This window comes from Salvelinus fontinalis, chromosome 36 (genome assembly GCF_029448725.1).
Source record: "Salvelinus fontinalis isolate EN_2023a chromosome 36, ASM2944872v1, whole genome shotgun sequence".
Lineage (NCBI taxonomy): Eukaryota > Metazoa > Chordata > Actinopteri > Salmoniformes > Salmonidae > Salvelinus > Salvelinus fontinalis.
The window spans coordinates 16,310,431-16,326,621 of NC_074700.1; the positions used below are offsets into that span (position 1 = coordinate 16,310,431).

Genomic DNA, 16,191 nt, shown 5'->3' on the forward strand with positions numbered 1-16,191 from the left:
CATGGAGACAGGAGTGATCAGTGTGAGAAGAGCCCTGAGGCTGAGTCTCCTACACAGAGCTGTGTCTACAACCTCCCCAAGAGGAACCTCAGCATCTCCGATGCTGGGACCTACTACTGTGCTGTGGCCTCATGTGGGGAGATACTGTTTGAGAACGGGACCAAGCTGGACATCGAAGGTTAGCTGTGCATAATCAAAATTCACCACACATTTTCTCTCAAATGGTAGGAAATATCAATATGTAAATCTATCACCTTTCTTTCATAGTAGATTTTAAATTAATAATCTTTCATAGGTACTTCATTTTGAAGCAGAAAATATGACATACGTAGTATGTTTCAAGTGTTTTGAATGTTTTGTCATTCATCTTTTAGCAGGGACCCCTTCTCAGCACAGCCAGTATGGGAATCCTCATGCCAACACGTCAGACCAACAGGTTAGCAGAATTGCTGTATCAAGAGTGAGACTGGATAATAGTATTAAAGCAAACTATTACAGCATTAGATTTAACCCAGAGTCTGAATTGAGTGAGTCTGTTTCATCCCCATAGTTCCACGGTGACGATGATGGCCTGAACTATGCTGCCCTGATGTTCACTGACAAGAAGAGTACCAAGCCCAGGAGACAGAGGAGAGAACACAGAGAGGAAGAAACCATCTACTCTGGTGTGAGTCATCAAGTCAGGATGTGACAGTCCTCCAATCAGCATCATTCTAAGTTAAGCCCCACCCCTCTTCTGACCTCCACTTTCAGCTTGACTGTGTCAGTATTTTGCACATTTCTCATTTCTGTAAGATGCCTTTGCAGGGGCCTAGCTGAAGAGACTGTCACTGCATTGGCATATTTTCCTAATATCAACGAAGAATCACTCAGGTGCAGAGCACGGGTGGCAAGTAGCCTAGTGGTTAGAGCATTGGGACAGTAACCAAAAGGTTGCTTGTTTGAATCTCTGAGCCAGCAGGGTAGAAAAATCTGCCGTTCTGCCCTTGAGCAAGGCAGTTAACCCCCACAACAACTGCTCCCCGGCTACCAATGACGTCAATTAAGGCAGCTCCCGCACCTCTCTGATTCAGAGGGGTTGGGTTAAATGCGGAGTACACATTTCGGTTGAATGCATTCAGTTGTACAACTGATTAGGTTATCCCTTTCCCATAATTGTCCAGCAAGTGTGAAAGCTGATACTAAGATGGTTTCAGAAGTCTCAAATCCTCAGTAATAGTTGCTGAGGTTGACTGACTGGATACATTTGATTTTGTAGAAGTGTACAACACAATGTATATAATGATTTTACAAATGTCTGAACTCTTCCTTTTCATGATAATAGTTGTTACATGGAATTCTGTAACCTGCCTTTATGCTTGTTTGATATTTCAGGAAAGATGTTTTTATTTCCTTGTGTAATGACTTCTACCACTTATTTGCACCAGGTATCAAAGGATCACATCTTTATTTTGTCAAAAAGGTGCCAACCTCACCAGAGTTCACTTCCTCCTGAAAGCTTCAACTGCCTTCTACAGACATGAAGTGAGAAATACAATGTAAACCCCCAGTGTATGTCAAAGAGGACATATGTACCAGTCTCAGCCATCGACCCAAATGATGAAAAAATACAAACCAGTTACTCTGACTTTCCACCATTTAAAGATTAATAACGCACCTTTTTGATATGAATACACATCTGTATGTAAAGTGAGACATTTTCTCAACCTCACTTCCTCTACAAACAACCCATGGATCCAACCTAAAAGTTGTGCCTCCTATGGTGCATGTAGATACACATTTCTGCTGATGCTGTCACTTCACTTTGTCTCTTGACCCTCATCTCAGTTGTACTGTCACACCAGACCAGAGAGAGAGAAAAAGTTGAAGGATGTTCAGATTGTGTCTAGCTCCAGCAGTCTGTGTCTGAGTCAGTCCATCCAGGAGACTCTGTGACTCTGAACTATACACTACACACTGAGACCTGTGCAGGAGAACACCGTGTCTATTGGTTCAGACATGGCTCAGGAGTATCCCATCCAGGAGTAATTTACACCCATGGATACAGGAGTGATCAGTGTGAGAGGAGCCCTGTGGCTGGGTTTTTCTATATCGTTCAGGTACCTTTGTTTTTTATATCGTTCAGATACCTTTCTTTTCCCATATCATTCAGATACCTTTCTTTTTCCATATCGTTCAGATACCTTTGTTTTTCCATTTCGTTCAGTTAGTTTTTTTCGACATTGTTCGGATACCGTTGTTTTTCTATATTGTTCAGATACTTTTATTTTTCATATTGTTCACATACCTTTGATTTTCTATATTCTTCACATACCTTTGATTTTCTATATTCTTCAGATACTTTTGCTTAGCTATATCATTCAGATCGATTTTGAAAAACAAAGCTTTCAGATGCCTTTGTTTTTCTATATCGTTCAGATTCTGTTGTTTTTCAATAATGTTCAGATACCTTTGTATTTGAAGATCGTTCAGATACCTTTGTTTAGCTGTATCGTTCAGATACCCTTGTTTTGCTATATTGTTCAGATACCTTTGTATTTGTAGATCGTTCAGATACCTTTGTTTAGCTAGATCGTTCAGATACTGTTGTTTTTCAATAACGTTCAGATACCGTTGTTTTTCAATAACGTTCAGATACCGTTGTTTTTCTAGTTCGTTCACATAGCTTTGTTTAGCTAGATTGTTCAGATACCGTTGTTTTTCTAGTTCGTTCACATAGCTTTGTTTAGCTAGATTGTTCAGATACCTTTGTTTTTCTAGTTCGTTCACATAGCTTTGTTTAGCTAGATTGTTCAGATACCGTTGTTTTTCTAGTTCGTTCACATAGCTTTGTTTAGCTAGATTGTTCAGATACCTTTGTTTTTCTAGTTCGTTCACATAGCTTTGTTTAGCTAGATTGTTCAGATACCTTTGTTTTTCTAGTTCGTTCACATAGCTTTGTTTAGCTAGATTGTTCAGATACCGTTGTTTTTCTAGTTCGTTCACATAGCTTTGTTTAGCTAGATTGTTCAGATACCGTTGTTTTTCTAGTTCGTTCACATAGCTTTGTTTAGCTAGATTGTTCAGATACCTTTGTTTTTCTAGTTCGTTCACATAGCTTTGTTTAGCTAGATTGTTCAGATACCGTTGTTTTTCTAGTTCGTTCACATAGCTTTGTTTAGCTAGATTGTTCAGATACCGTTGTTTTTCTAGTTCGTTCACATAGCTTTGTTTAGCTAGATTGTTCAGATACCTTTGTTTTTCTAGTTCGTTCACATAGCTTTGTTTAGCTAGATCGTTCACATACCGTTTTTTTTCTATATCGTGCAGATACCTTTGTATTTCTATATAGTTCAGATACGATAGTTTTTTCATATTGTTCACATACTGTTGTTTTTCTGTATTGTTCCGATACCTTTAAAGAAAAACAAAGGTATCTGAACAATAAAGAAAAACATTGTTCAGATACCTTTGTTTTTTCTTGATCATTCAGATGCTGTTGTTTTCTGTATCTTTCAGATACCATTGTTATTCTATATCGTTCCGATACCATTGTTTTTCTCTATCGTTCAGATACCGTTGGTTTTTGATATCGTTCAAATACTGTTTTCTTTTCGATATCTTACAGATACCGTTTTTTCACGATAACGTTCAGATACCGTTCAGATACCTTTGTATTTCGATATCGTTCAGATACCTTTTGTTTTTCTATAACGTTCAGATACCTTTGTATGTCATTCCGATACCTTTGTTTAGCAATATCGTTCAGATACCTTTGTTTAGCTATATCGTTCAGATACCTTTGTTTTTCTATAATGTTCAGATACCTTTTTGTTTTCTATATTGTACAGATACCAATGTTTATGTATACCGTTCAGATACCTTTGTTTTTCTATAATGTTCAGATACCTTTGTTTTTCTATAATCTTCAAATACCTTTGTTTTCTATATCGTTCAGATGCCTTTGTTTAGCTACTTCCCACACAAATTGTGTTTTTCCAGTTTCGTCCGACGAACTGATTGTAGTGGTAAAATAAAGATTTGGGAAAAAAATGGAATTCTAACCATCACTCCAGTCAAAACAGGCTCTGCGAAGGTTCGATTCCATTAATTTGCTATGGGCTCGCGCTAGTGTTCCAGTTTAGCGAATGTTCTTAAGCCGTTTTTCAGCCTTGGGTGAATTTTGACTTGTGCTATTGTCCAGCCTATAGACAGCCAGAGCGAATTTACGAAAGCACCCGAATGTCGATTGAGAAAGCACAACACCTATACCATTTAGCTAAGATAAGAATGACAAGAATAATCAAGTCAATCAATGTTGAGTATTTAGATATCCTATAGTTAATATACTGCCAAGTTTGATGTATAACTACTAACGTTTGGTAGCTAGCTAACATACCAGTACATACTGCTGTAATGATATGCTAACGTTATGTGGTTCGTAAGGACAGCGTAGCTAATGTAATAAATACCATTTAAAATAACACAAGCATATTGCTATTACATTGTTATAACTCACTTCTTTCTAAGCAGGGTTTCTCACACACCCAAAGATAGATGGCTGGCACAGACCTTTCATAAACACTGATAAGGAAAGGCCTTGATCAAAAGAGTGCTTGGGTCCGCATTTCACGAAATAATGAGACACACACATAACCAAGGACAGAGGGCTGACTACGCACACACAAAATCTCCTGCTTAGCTGAACATTTGATAACAAAGAACTTTCGCTATAAGACTCAAAAGGATGACGCCCAGCTCATCAGGACCAATCTGAGAAGACGACAACCTGTCCAGAACCAACCAAAGGACCAGAACTTCCAGACTCAACCTACTTTCTGTGTTGTATAAAATGTCTATGCATTCTGTTATCTGGGCTTTTTCTGGAGGTTCTCTATGAGCCGAAGGAACGAGACCGTATACGCTTGTACCAGATATCTTTACTCATAATTAAACTGTCGCTTGTCATACAATTTATCACCTTGTCTGAATCGATCCTTGACCGACTCGCCCTTCTCCATATCCAATTATCAACACTAATAAATTGTTACCATTAAATAAGTTACCAACATAACGTGTAAGGTAACTTAGTTGAAAAGTAAGTACTTTATTACATTGAGTAGCAAGCTACCCCTTGGTCGTTAGGGCAAATCTGGTCTGTGATAGGAGGAGGGGGGGGGGGGGGGGTTTGCACCTAGCTTGGCTATTAGACTATTCTTTAGTAAAGGTTGTTCAGCTATTAGCCCCCTTCCCCAACTTGCAACAAATTGCTGTTCCCATCACATTCCTTTCCCTCTTCCACGCGTCATCATTCTGCTCCTGAGTGGCTTGCTTGTAGGCGTGCTGGCAGGATATGGCAGCATCTACGGTGTGCGTCAAGAATTCTGCATACAGTTGTACGTTGTTGTACGTACAGTTGTTATATGCTATGGAGGTACATTTGGGTCTTTTTGTCAAGAGCAAAACCTTTTTTATTTTCAATCAAAAATAATTGTTCTAAAAGCAACTTTTTTCCGATACAAAGGAAGTCAAAGCGGACACCTACAAAGATGGCATCTCAGGTAAGCAGCACTGGGCTGTATTGACGTATCCTAAAAATGACATCTGTTGATTTAGATTGAACGGTCATATCTCAGTTATTGTTTTCATATCTATAAAAAATAAACAGTTTTCTTTACTTTCAGAAAGCGAGCTGACCAAGGGGTGGAAAATGTAGATATTGCCAGATGTTCACTGTCCGAGGAACAGGCCGTGGAAGCTTTATTGCTGGCAAAACTGTTCATAACCAGAGGTAATTAAACTGTTCTGTGTTCTTTTTCTCCATCTCTGCCTGTCTTGTTGTACATGGAACCTGTCTCACATGCATTAATTTAAAAACCCTTAAAATGTCAGCTGCTAATTTTCAGATTTACACCACATAAACACAGCCATTTCCCTGGACTAGCTGTTGCTGCCAAGTCATGATTTTCCTAGGGGTTAGCCTTGCAAACCCCATGTGGTGAGACACATAGCTCTCTATATTGAAATGTTTCAGGTACACTCCGATAGATGTCTGCGTCTCATACAGTATCTTCTATTGACATTATATTCTATTGTTTGTCCTCATGTGGCTGTTATTCAGCATAAAGTACTCTGTAGCCACTTAGTGTGGACACCAGGTGAGACCACACACACACAATAACAGTCTCTCTTCTTCACTTCAATTTGCAGCTTTAGCTAGCTAGATTCTTTACGTCCACTGTTTCACAAGACGACAGCCTGGTTTGCTGGTTTTCTCAGGAGTCCCTAAAACATTAAACCACACAAATTACAAATTCATTCTCCTAACACTAGCTAGCTGGCTAATGTTAGCTAGTCAGATAACTTGCTAAATAGTGATTTTTGTAAATTAACTTCATGACTAAAAAATATGCACAAACGTTTGTCTCTACGTTAACTAACATATTCCTCTCCATTGTAATTTTTTAGTTTTTTTAATTTTTTCAGCCATCTTTGTTGAAGAACGACACAAGGCAAGGGTGGCTCGCGTCAAAATTCGTCATTGCAACCACTTGATATGATTAGTCATATAAAAACCTTGGAACCCACACAGTGAACAAATCCACACGTACTCTGCAGTCTTCTGTAAGCCAAAAACGAGACCGTATCTATGCTTTGGTCAGGTGGGTCTGCTGGCTTTGTGCACATAGGACCCTCCTACCTGCTCTCTGTGTCTCTGTGTCTCTATGTGGTTTCAGCAGGATGTCTGTGTGGTGTCACTGTTGTTCTCATTATCTTTACTTGTTGTTCATGTTGCCCCAGACAACTTACAGCCACAGCAAAACAGTTATTTATACAACTGACTGTAACATATATATTTAGTTATCTGAAATCAGTTACAAACCACAAAGAACTGCTGATGAACCCTATTTGAACTCTGAGTTAACTGTGTCATGTGTGATACGGCACCATCTATTCTAGATCTATGGGCCCAGGGGGAGGGGCCAGTTTATGATGATGTCATGGAATAACGTTCAGTACATTCTCAAACAGACATGTCTTGTGAAGCACAAAAACTACTGCAGGTTCCTCTGTCAGAAGGAGAACAATAGAGGAGGATCTTCCTTCTGATAGATTGCTTCCTATAAGAACCACACTAACAGGAGAGAAAAACAGAGTGGAACAAATGTGTCATGACATGGTTGGCTGGTTGACTGGTGTCTAATCAGACATGCACTCTCAGTGCATGTTTCTGTGAAGGACATAGAGGGAATGAGACTGACATACAATAGACTTATTTAATTATTTTGGTGTTTTCCCATACGCACTCTGCTCTTCCCCCCTTCACCTTCATACTGTACATGATATGGCATGTCCTAGACACAACAGACCTCTTTTGGGTCCTCTGGAGTACTATAACTGTACACTTGCATCAAAGAATACATGTATTACAAAGACAAATTATTACAGAGACATAATACACTTACAAGGGACATGCAATTGGGTTAATTAGAGTATATGGGCTAACATGTAAAAAAGTGCAAAAATGTATCCATGCTATATTTAAAAGGGCATTGCTAACCAACAAAGGTCTGAAATTATAGGCCATGCTATTGCCACACTAATAATACTATTTCATGTTGGACGCCTAAGATGAAAACCAAGAGCCAAAAATGCAGGTTGTATGCTGTGTGGGAGAAACTTACTACATTATGGATTAATTTTACCTCTGGGCTAGGCTGGGTTGGGATGGGCTCAGTATCAGAGGCAGTAGAGAGCGGAATATGATCCTTTACTGTTTGTCCAAACATCAAAAGAGAACAGGTCTTAATAAGTTACATTTCCCAAATCAATAAGCAGTGTATCAAGCCACCATTTAATCCGCTTGATCTAATAACTCTGACTTGAATGTCTTTTTGAAAAGTCTGTCTGGGCTTCTCAAACTAGGGTAAACACACTTGCTAGACAGTAGCTTTGATTCCTGTTCAGACAGCCAATAGAGTCTCTCAGTTCAGTGTTCCCTCCTACTGTATGACGGCTACATGTAAAGTGTCATCATAAAAGAGGTGACCTGTTGTCAGACCCTCACAATATACAGTGGAGAAAGAATTGACGTTACAATGATGATCAGACATTGGATAATGTTTTTGTTTTGCGCTGACATCGGTAAGCACAAATTTTAAATGTGGTCCCTTTAAAAAAAAAAATGTAATGCCATAGTCTTGAAATTATTTAAATTACTTGTAGTATGAATATGAAAGTATAATGAGAAGTATTGTCTCTGTAATGGGTAGAAATCATTTTCTAATCTAAATCTCAGATCCGTTATTGTTATTTTCTTTCACCAGTTTGCACATTGAATATGGACATTGTTCAACCAGACTCTTTGATTTTTACTGGGATTGGAGGTACTGTGTCTCTCCCTTGCTTTTGTTCGTCTGATATGATGATCTATGTTGCTTGGTTCAAGCAGACATTTGGAGAGAAACCTCTTCCGATGGCATCAACATTTCACCACTCTCAAGAGAGTTCATATTTCAACAACTTTACCAAGGATTTCACTGAGACAAAACATCTGAGTGTGAAGAGAGGAGGTGACAGCTTTAACCTGACCATCTCTAAGACAGAGTCAGGGGACTCAGCTACATATTATTGTGGTGTTATGTTAATGGGTGAAGTCAAATTTGGAGAAGGAACTGTTTTAATTGTTAAAGGTAACTTAACTACCTTCCCTAATTTTTGATTTCCATTTTGCACCATTAAATTAGAAATATACTTTGGAATGTGATGATAAATGAAAATAGCAGGCCAATACAATATACACTCTATGATCTTAACTATCACGCTCTTCAGGTTCAGAGTCCAACAGCATGTCTGTACTCCAGCAGCCTGTGTCTGAGTCAGTCAAGCCAGGAGACTCTGTGACTCTGAACTGTACAATACACACTGAGACCTGTGCAGGAGAACACCGTGTCTATTGGTTCAGACATGGCACAGGAGAATCCCATCCAGGAATAATTTACACCCATGGAGACAGGAGTGATCAGTGTGAGAAGAGCCCTGAGGCTGGGTCTCCTACACAGAGCTGTGTCTACAACCTCCCCAAGAGGAACCTCAGCCTTTCTGATGCTGGGACTTACTACTGTGCTGTGGCCTCATGTGGGGAGATACTATTTGGCAATGGGACCAAGCTGGACATTGAAAGTAAGTGATATTTCTGACATTTCTGAAAATGTCAAAAGAAAATATATATGTTATGCCTGATTGAGCAAAATTTCCTGAACCAATCCTCTATCACTGTCTGTATTTCCACAGATGGTTGTAAGGAGGACCAGGTTCTCTTGGTGTACTGTCTGGGTGTAATGTTGGCTCTTTGTGTCATCATCATCATTGTCCTTGGTTGTGTTATGTATAAGATGACCAAGAAAACCTCTCCGCTGTGTAGAGGTAAGCGTTATCATTGTAAATATATGCTTAAACATGTTTTAGTCATGAAACTGGGTTAAGTCGTAAGATGATAATGATGATGATACTTTCATGTTTTTGTCTAAAAGGAACGCACCCTCAGCCAAGTGGTCCGGGAGTTCCCAGTTCTCATAACCAGGTATGCAGAACATAATGTTAACTATTCTGAGTATGATTTTGATGAACTGTAAACAAATATGAAAATATCAGGTCATTTCCTTATGTCTTTTATTTAATTTTTCTTTTAGAATCAAGAAGACGATGACACATTCACGACGGTCCATTACGCTACTCTGAATGTCATCCACAAGAAGCCAAAGACCCGGAGACAGAGGAGCACCATGGAGAGAGACACTGTGTACTCTGGGGTGAGATGCCAAAACATGGACTGAAACATAGATTTTTCCTCTGTATAGACATACATTGCTTTTTCTGTGTTTCAGGCTTTATATATACAGTTGAAGTCGGAAGTTTACATACACTTAGGTTGGAGTCATTAAAACTTGTTTTTCAACCACTCCACAAATTTCTTATTAACAAACTATACTTTTGGCAAGTCGGTTAGGACATCTACTTTGTCCATGACACATGTATAGACATACATTTCTTTCTCTGTGTTTCAGGCTTTATATATAATTTGAAGCTTATTTTTTGTAAGTGTGGTACAATAGAATGGCTTATATTCTGTCAAACTCCTTTTTACATTGAAAATGTGCAAATAAAATTACTAAAAATAAAAGGAGTACTAGAGTGATCTCTATATGGCGGAGACAATGACTCGTGTTTGTGTGTGGTTTTGTATTGAGTTCCAGGGAGTAGTTGAATAAGTATGTGAGACAACATATTTATTCAAGTCATCTCTCCTCTGTAATGTGTTGTCCTCTTTTAGTTGTGTTAACAGCATGTCACTCACATCCACCCACCCCCACACAGTGAACAAATTCACAGGTACTCTGCAGTCTTCTGTAAGCAGAAGACGAGACCTTATCTATGCTTTGGTCAAGTGGGCCTGCTGGCTTTGTGCACACAGGACCCTGAGACCTGCTCTCTGTGTCTCTGTGTCTCTGTGTGGTTTTCAGCAGGATGTCTATGTGGTGTCATTGTTGTTCTCATTATCTTTACTTGTTGTTCATGTTGCCCCTGACAGTTTACAGCCACAGCAAAACAGTTATTTCTACAACTGACTGTAACATATATATTTAGTTATCTGATATCAGTTACAAACCACAAAGAACTGCTGATGAACCCTATTTGAACTCTGAGTTAACTGTGTCATGTGTGATACGGCACCATCTATTCTAGATCTATGGGCCCAGGGGGAGGGGCCAGCTTATGATGATGTCATGGAAGAACTTTCAGTACATTCTCAATCAGACATGTCTTGTGAAGCACAAAAACTACTACAGGTTCCTCTGTCAGAAGGAGAACAATAGAGGAGGATCCTCCTTCTGAAAGATTGCTTCCTATAAGAACCACACTAACAGGAGAGAAAAACAGAGTGGATCAAATGTGTCATGTACTGGTTGACTGGTTTCCAATCAGACATGCACTTTCAGGTGTTACACATCAGTCAGTGCATGTTTCTGTGAAGGATATAGAGGGAATGAGACTGACATACAATAGACTTGTTTCATTAAGCTGGTGTTTCCCATACGCACTCTTCTCTACCTCCCTTCACCTTTATACTGTACACGGCAAGACATGTTCTAGACACAACAGACCTTTTTTCGGTCCTCTGGAGTACTATAACTGTTGAATGACCAACTGGACAAAATACTTAAGGTACACTTGCATCAAAGAATACATGTATTATATTGTTTCATGTAGACTTTTGCTCTTTAATATTGATTTTGTGTTTTCTACACTATATGTATTACCATGGCTTTTTTCTTTCAAATATTTTTTATTGAACACACACAAGAATGGTGTATAGGTATAAAAGACAGGTGTACAATTCTTATCTAAACATAAAAGAGCAGACAGAAACAACAAGACCCAGAGTTCTGGGTACAAAACAAATATTACAAAACAAGACATACAGAACAAGGACAGGTAGAAAGAAAGAGGGTAGATGTCACCCTCCCACTTATTCCCCCCTTTATCCCTCCCCCCTTATTCCCCCCTATTCCCCTCCCGACTGCTCGGGTGGTGGGGCCAGCACATGCTGCCCAAAGGTAGATTAAAATATTACAATTGAGAGTGCGTTAAAAAGTACAAATTCACAGCGCCGAATGGTCCACGTAAGAGAGGAAAGGCTGCCAGATTTGATCAAATGTTGATAATTTATTGTTCAGAATATAACAAATTCTTTCTGAGTGTACAGTGTTTGCCAATTCGCTGAGCCATAATTTGGTAGAGGGCGCTTCCTTCCTTTTCCAAAACAACAAGATTCGTTTTTTTGCCGAAATGAGACTGTAAGAGATTAGTTGTTTTGGGGGGTTGGTTAATCCGTTTAGGGAATCAGACACTCCCAGGATTATCAGAAGCGGGTCTGGGTCTATTGAAGTCTCCAGAACTTCAGAGAGGATCCTAAAAATTCCACACCAATAGCCATACAAGCTAGAGCATAGGGCAAAGCAGTGGAGTAGTGTACCTTGTGCAGCCTGACATTTATCACACATAGGGGATGTATCAGGAAATATCCTATGCAGTTTGGTTTTGGAATAGTGTAATCTGTGTAATACCTTGAATTGTATGAGACGATGTCTGGAGTTAATGGAGCAGGTGTGGATATACTCCAAGCTATCTTCCCAGTCTGCCACAGAAATGTCAGTCCCTAGTTCTTCCTCCCATTTTGCCTTAATGGCATCTGTAGAAGGTGTGCTAACAGATTGAAAAGCATCATATAAACGAGATATCAGTTTGTCTGAGGTGGGGGATGTTTTGATGCATCCGTCAAACATGGAAGGCTTAGTGTTCCCAGATGTCGGGATGTGTTTTCTAACATAATCTCTGATTTGTAGTTATCTGAAAAAGTTACTTCTGGGAAGATTATAAGTTTCCCCTTAGCATCTCAAAGGAAGCAAAGGTCCCTTTTATATATAAATCCCCTATGGTACTTATCCCCAACTCTCCCCATCGCTCAAAGGTGTTATCAAGGTTAGATGGGGCAAAGGAGGGATTCCTGGCAACAGGGAGCATGAATGACATTGGTCTAAGGTCAAAGTGGACTTTAATTTGCTTCCAGATTCGGACTGTGCTATGTATAATAGGATTGTTACGATAAAGTGACATCTCCAGATTGACAGGCGACAAAATCACAGCACCAATAGAGAAGGGGTGACACTCCTCACGCTCCATACTAAGCCAGCTGGATGACGGAGGTGCGTCATCCAGCAAAAAACGTAACAGCGCGGAGGTTAGCGGCCCAGTAATAAAATATTAAATTTGGGAGAGACAATCCTCCTTCCATCTTGGATTTGTAGAGGTGTTTTTTACCTATCCTGTGTGTTTTATAATCCCAGATGAAAGGATTGATAATTGAGTCAAGTTGTTTATGAAAGGATTTTGGTATGAATACTGGGATGTTCTGGTATTGGTAGAGCAGTTGTGGGAGGAAGACCATTTTAATGGCATTAATTCTTCCGAGCAGAGAAATTGGGAGAGTTCTCCAAAATTGTATGTTTGCCTTGAGTTTTTGCGTCAGAGAGGGGAAATTCTCTTTAAATAGTAAGGAGTATTGTTTGGTAACTACAATTCCTAGATAGGTACATTTTTCTGAAGATAACTTAACTGGAAGATGTTCTAGCCAGGAGGTGTTTTGTAACCGTATGGGCATTAATTCACTCTTGTTCCAATTTATTCTGTATCCCGAGAAGGTACCAAACAAATTAATCACATCAAGAATAGCTGGAATACTAGCTTGGGGTTCTGTTACATAGAGGAGAATGTCATCTGCGTATAGGGAAACCTTATTAAGAGTATCTTTAGTATTATAGCCGTGTATTGCTGCATGAGATCTAATCGCCTGAGCGAGAGGTTCAATGATTAGGGCGAAGAGCATAGGCGACTGCGCACAACCCTGCCTTGTCCCTCTGTAAAGATTAAATCGGGGCGACAATGATTGGTTAGTGAGTATTCTCGCACAGGGGTTCCTATATAAAAGCTGGATCCAATTTATGAACCCATCTCCAATATTACATTTCTGTAGGACCTTGAATAGATAGGACCACTCAACTTGGTCAAAGGCCTTTTCGGCGTCAAGAGATATAACGGCAAGGTCCACTTTGGGTAACCTTTGTGAATACATAATGTTGAAGAGGCGCCTGATATTGAAGAATGAGTTTCTGAAAATGAGTTTCAACCTTAGATATATACCGGCCTGTTATTGAACCGCAATTTCAGGGGACAGGTCTTTAATTTACGGGTCAACGACCCTCCCGTGCACGGTTTTCGGCGTGCTACCTTCGGCCGACAGGGACAGATATTGGAAATCTGCTCGAAGGAACAAATTGTTGTCGAATTTTGTAATCAATGTTTATAAATTTCAATTATCTTTATAAGTCTGCAACCCAGAGTGTGTAAAGTTCTGGTTTAAATGAAACAGACAGAATTCCCAACTCACAATTAGTCAAATCCAATTTTTTTTGCGAGAGCTCTCCCATGCATATACAAAGATGTTCCTTTTATAACATTCTCTTAACCTACGCATATACATACACACTAACATTAGGAGAGCTATCCTATCTACTTCTCTACAATTCTCACCACAGTTGATCACTACCCAACTGACAGTTCCATTCCCCCCCAGATAAGGGAAACCTGGAGGGGTACTCCCTGTCCTATCTTATCTCCCCAGAGTTATAGCCGGGTCGGTTCAAACATAGGTTAAGGATTCTCTTTGTTTTCTCTCGGCACACACATACATTCCTCTCTTCCCCAGTCCAACCTATTTGGACATATGTTTATCAGCTTTAATTACACATTTTCTATGCTACATAACCTCTAATCCATAATGGTTAAGTTTCCGGGTAGAATTATTTAATCATTTATCTTCAACCGTTATAAATTCTGTTAACACATTAATACTCTTGTGCATTTTAGATCCAATAAAACATAAAACTGCTTTCATATAGAGGTATTGTTTGATAATCATTCATGTTTTTCTCTGTCCCTGAATTTCACAAACAGATTCAGTGTGCAACAATCATTTTAGGCTTATAATCAAGAGAACAAAGCTATTTTTGAATGCATAACGCACTGTAAATATGCATATATTGACTGATGTTTTAGCTGTTTTAGCTGTATCATGAAAACCTCTGTGGTGTTCTGAATACCCTAAATAGATTTAACACTCAGCTAAACTCATCTCTAACCCGCAGCAATGACTTTCAGTCCTCACCACGTGCTCTCTACAAACACCTCAGTCTGAGTGTGCCAGAGCGCAGAATAACTGACGAATTTACTAACGCTCAACACCCGATGAATATGGCCGGTGTCAAAAAAAGGTGGCAAAAAAGCGTTATTAAATTGTTGTTAGCAGCACAGTTGCAGTCAACAACATTCTGGATAACATAAAAACGCACGTACATACCCCAACCAGAAGCCATGGATTACAGGAAACATCCGCACTGAGCTAAAGGGTAGAGCTGCCTCTTTCAAGGAGCGGGACTCTATCCCGGATGCTTATAAGATATCCCGCTATGCCGTCCGACGAACCAGAATACAGGCAGTGTCAATACAGGACTAAGATCAAATCGTATTACACGGTTCCGATACTCGTCGGATGTGGCAGGGCTTGCAAACTATTACAGACTACAAAGGGAGGCACAGCCGAGAGCTGCCCAGTGATATGAGCTGACCAGATGAGCTAAATGACTTCTATGCTCCCTTCGAGGCAAGTAACACTGAAACATGCATGAGAGCATCAGCTGTTCCGGACGACTGTGTGATCATGCTCTCCGCAGCCGATGAGTGTAATACTTTTAAACAGGTCAACATTCACAAGGCCACAGGGCCAGATGGATTACCAGGACGTGTACTCTGATCATGTGCTGACCAACTGGCAAGTGTCTTCACTGACATTTTCAACCTCTCCCTGTCTGAGGTGGTAATACCAACATGTTTCATGCAGACCACCATAGTCCCTGTGCCCAAGAACACTAAGGTAACCTGCCTAAATGACTGCCGACCCATAGCACTCACGTCTGTAGCCATGAAGAGCTTTGAAAGGCTGGTCATGGCTCACATTAACACCATTATCCCAGAGACCCTAGACCCACTCTAATTTGCATACCGCCCCAACAGATCCACAGATGATGCAATCTCTATTGCACTACACACTGCCCTTTCACACCTGGACAAAAGGAACACTTACGTGAGAATGCTATTCATTGACTACTGAGCTGTAGTCAATGAATAGCAATCTCACGTAAGTGTTCCTTTTGTCCAGGTGTGAAAGGGCAGTGTGTAGTCAAAGCTCAAAGCTCATCATTAAGCTAAGGACCCTGGGACTAATCACCTCCCTCTGCACCTGGATCCTGGACTTCCTGTGGGCCCACCCCCAGGTGGTAAGGGTAGATAAAAACACATCCGCCACGCTGATCCTCAACACGGGGGCCCCTCAGGGGTGCGTGCTCAGTCCCCTTCTGTAATCCCTGTTCACTCATGACTGCACGGCCAGGCACGACTCCAACACCATCATTAAGTTTGCCGATGACACAACAGTGGTAGAGCTTCAAGTTCCTTGGCGTCCACATCACCAACAAACTAACATGGTCCAAGCACACCAAGACAGTCGTAAAGAGAGCACGACAAAACCTATTCCCC

The 16,191-nt window shown here is 40.1% G+C and overlaps 1 protein-coding gene across 1 annotated transcript; it reads left to right on the top strand.

The window, feature by feature from the left end:
* Window positions 1–8,081: 8,081 nt before the first annotated feature.
* LOC129835801 (uncharacterized) lies at window positions 8,082–9,815 on the top strand. The gene is made up of 6 exons (XM_055901580.1): window positions 8,082–8,124; window positions 8,307–8,672; window positions 8,812–9,162; window positions 9,274–9,405; window positions 9,513–9,562; window positions 9,672–9,815. The coding sequence occupies exons 1-6, from the start codon at window positions 8,082–8,084 to the stop codon at window positions 9,813–9,815; spliced, it is 1,086 nt and encodes a 361-aa protein (XP_055757555.1).
* Window positions 9,816–16,191: the final 6,376 nt, after the last annotated feature.

Bases quoted from the DNA above. Each gene is read 5' to 3' on its own strand.
- LOC129835801 (XM_055901580.1), top strand. From the start codon at position 8,082: ATGATCAGACATTGGATAATGTTTTTGTTTTGCGCTGACATCG. The intron at 9,406-9,512 runs GTAAGCGTTATC...TTTGTCTAAAAG, and splicing joins AACCTCTCCGCTGTGTAGAG to GAACGCACCCTCAGCCAAGT. The intron at 9,563-9,671 runs GTATGCAGAACA...TTTTTCTTTTAG, and splicing joins TTCCCAGTTCTCATAACCAG to AATCAAGAAGACGATGACAC.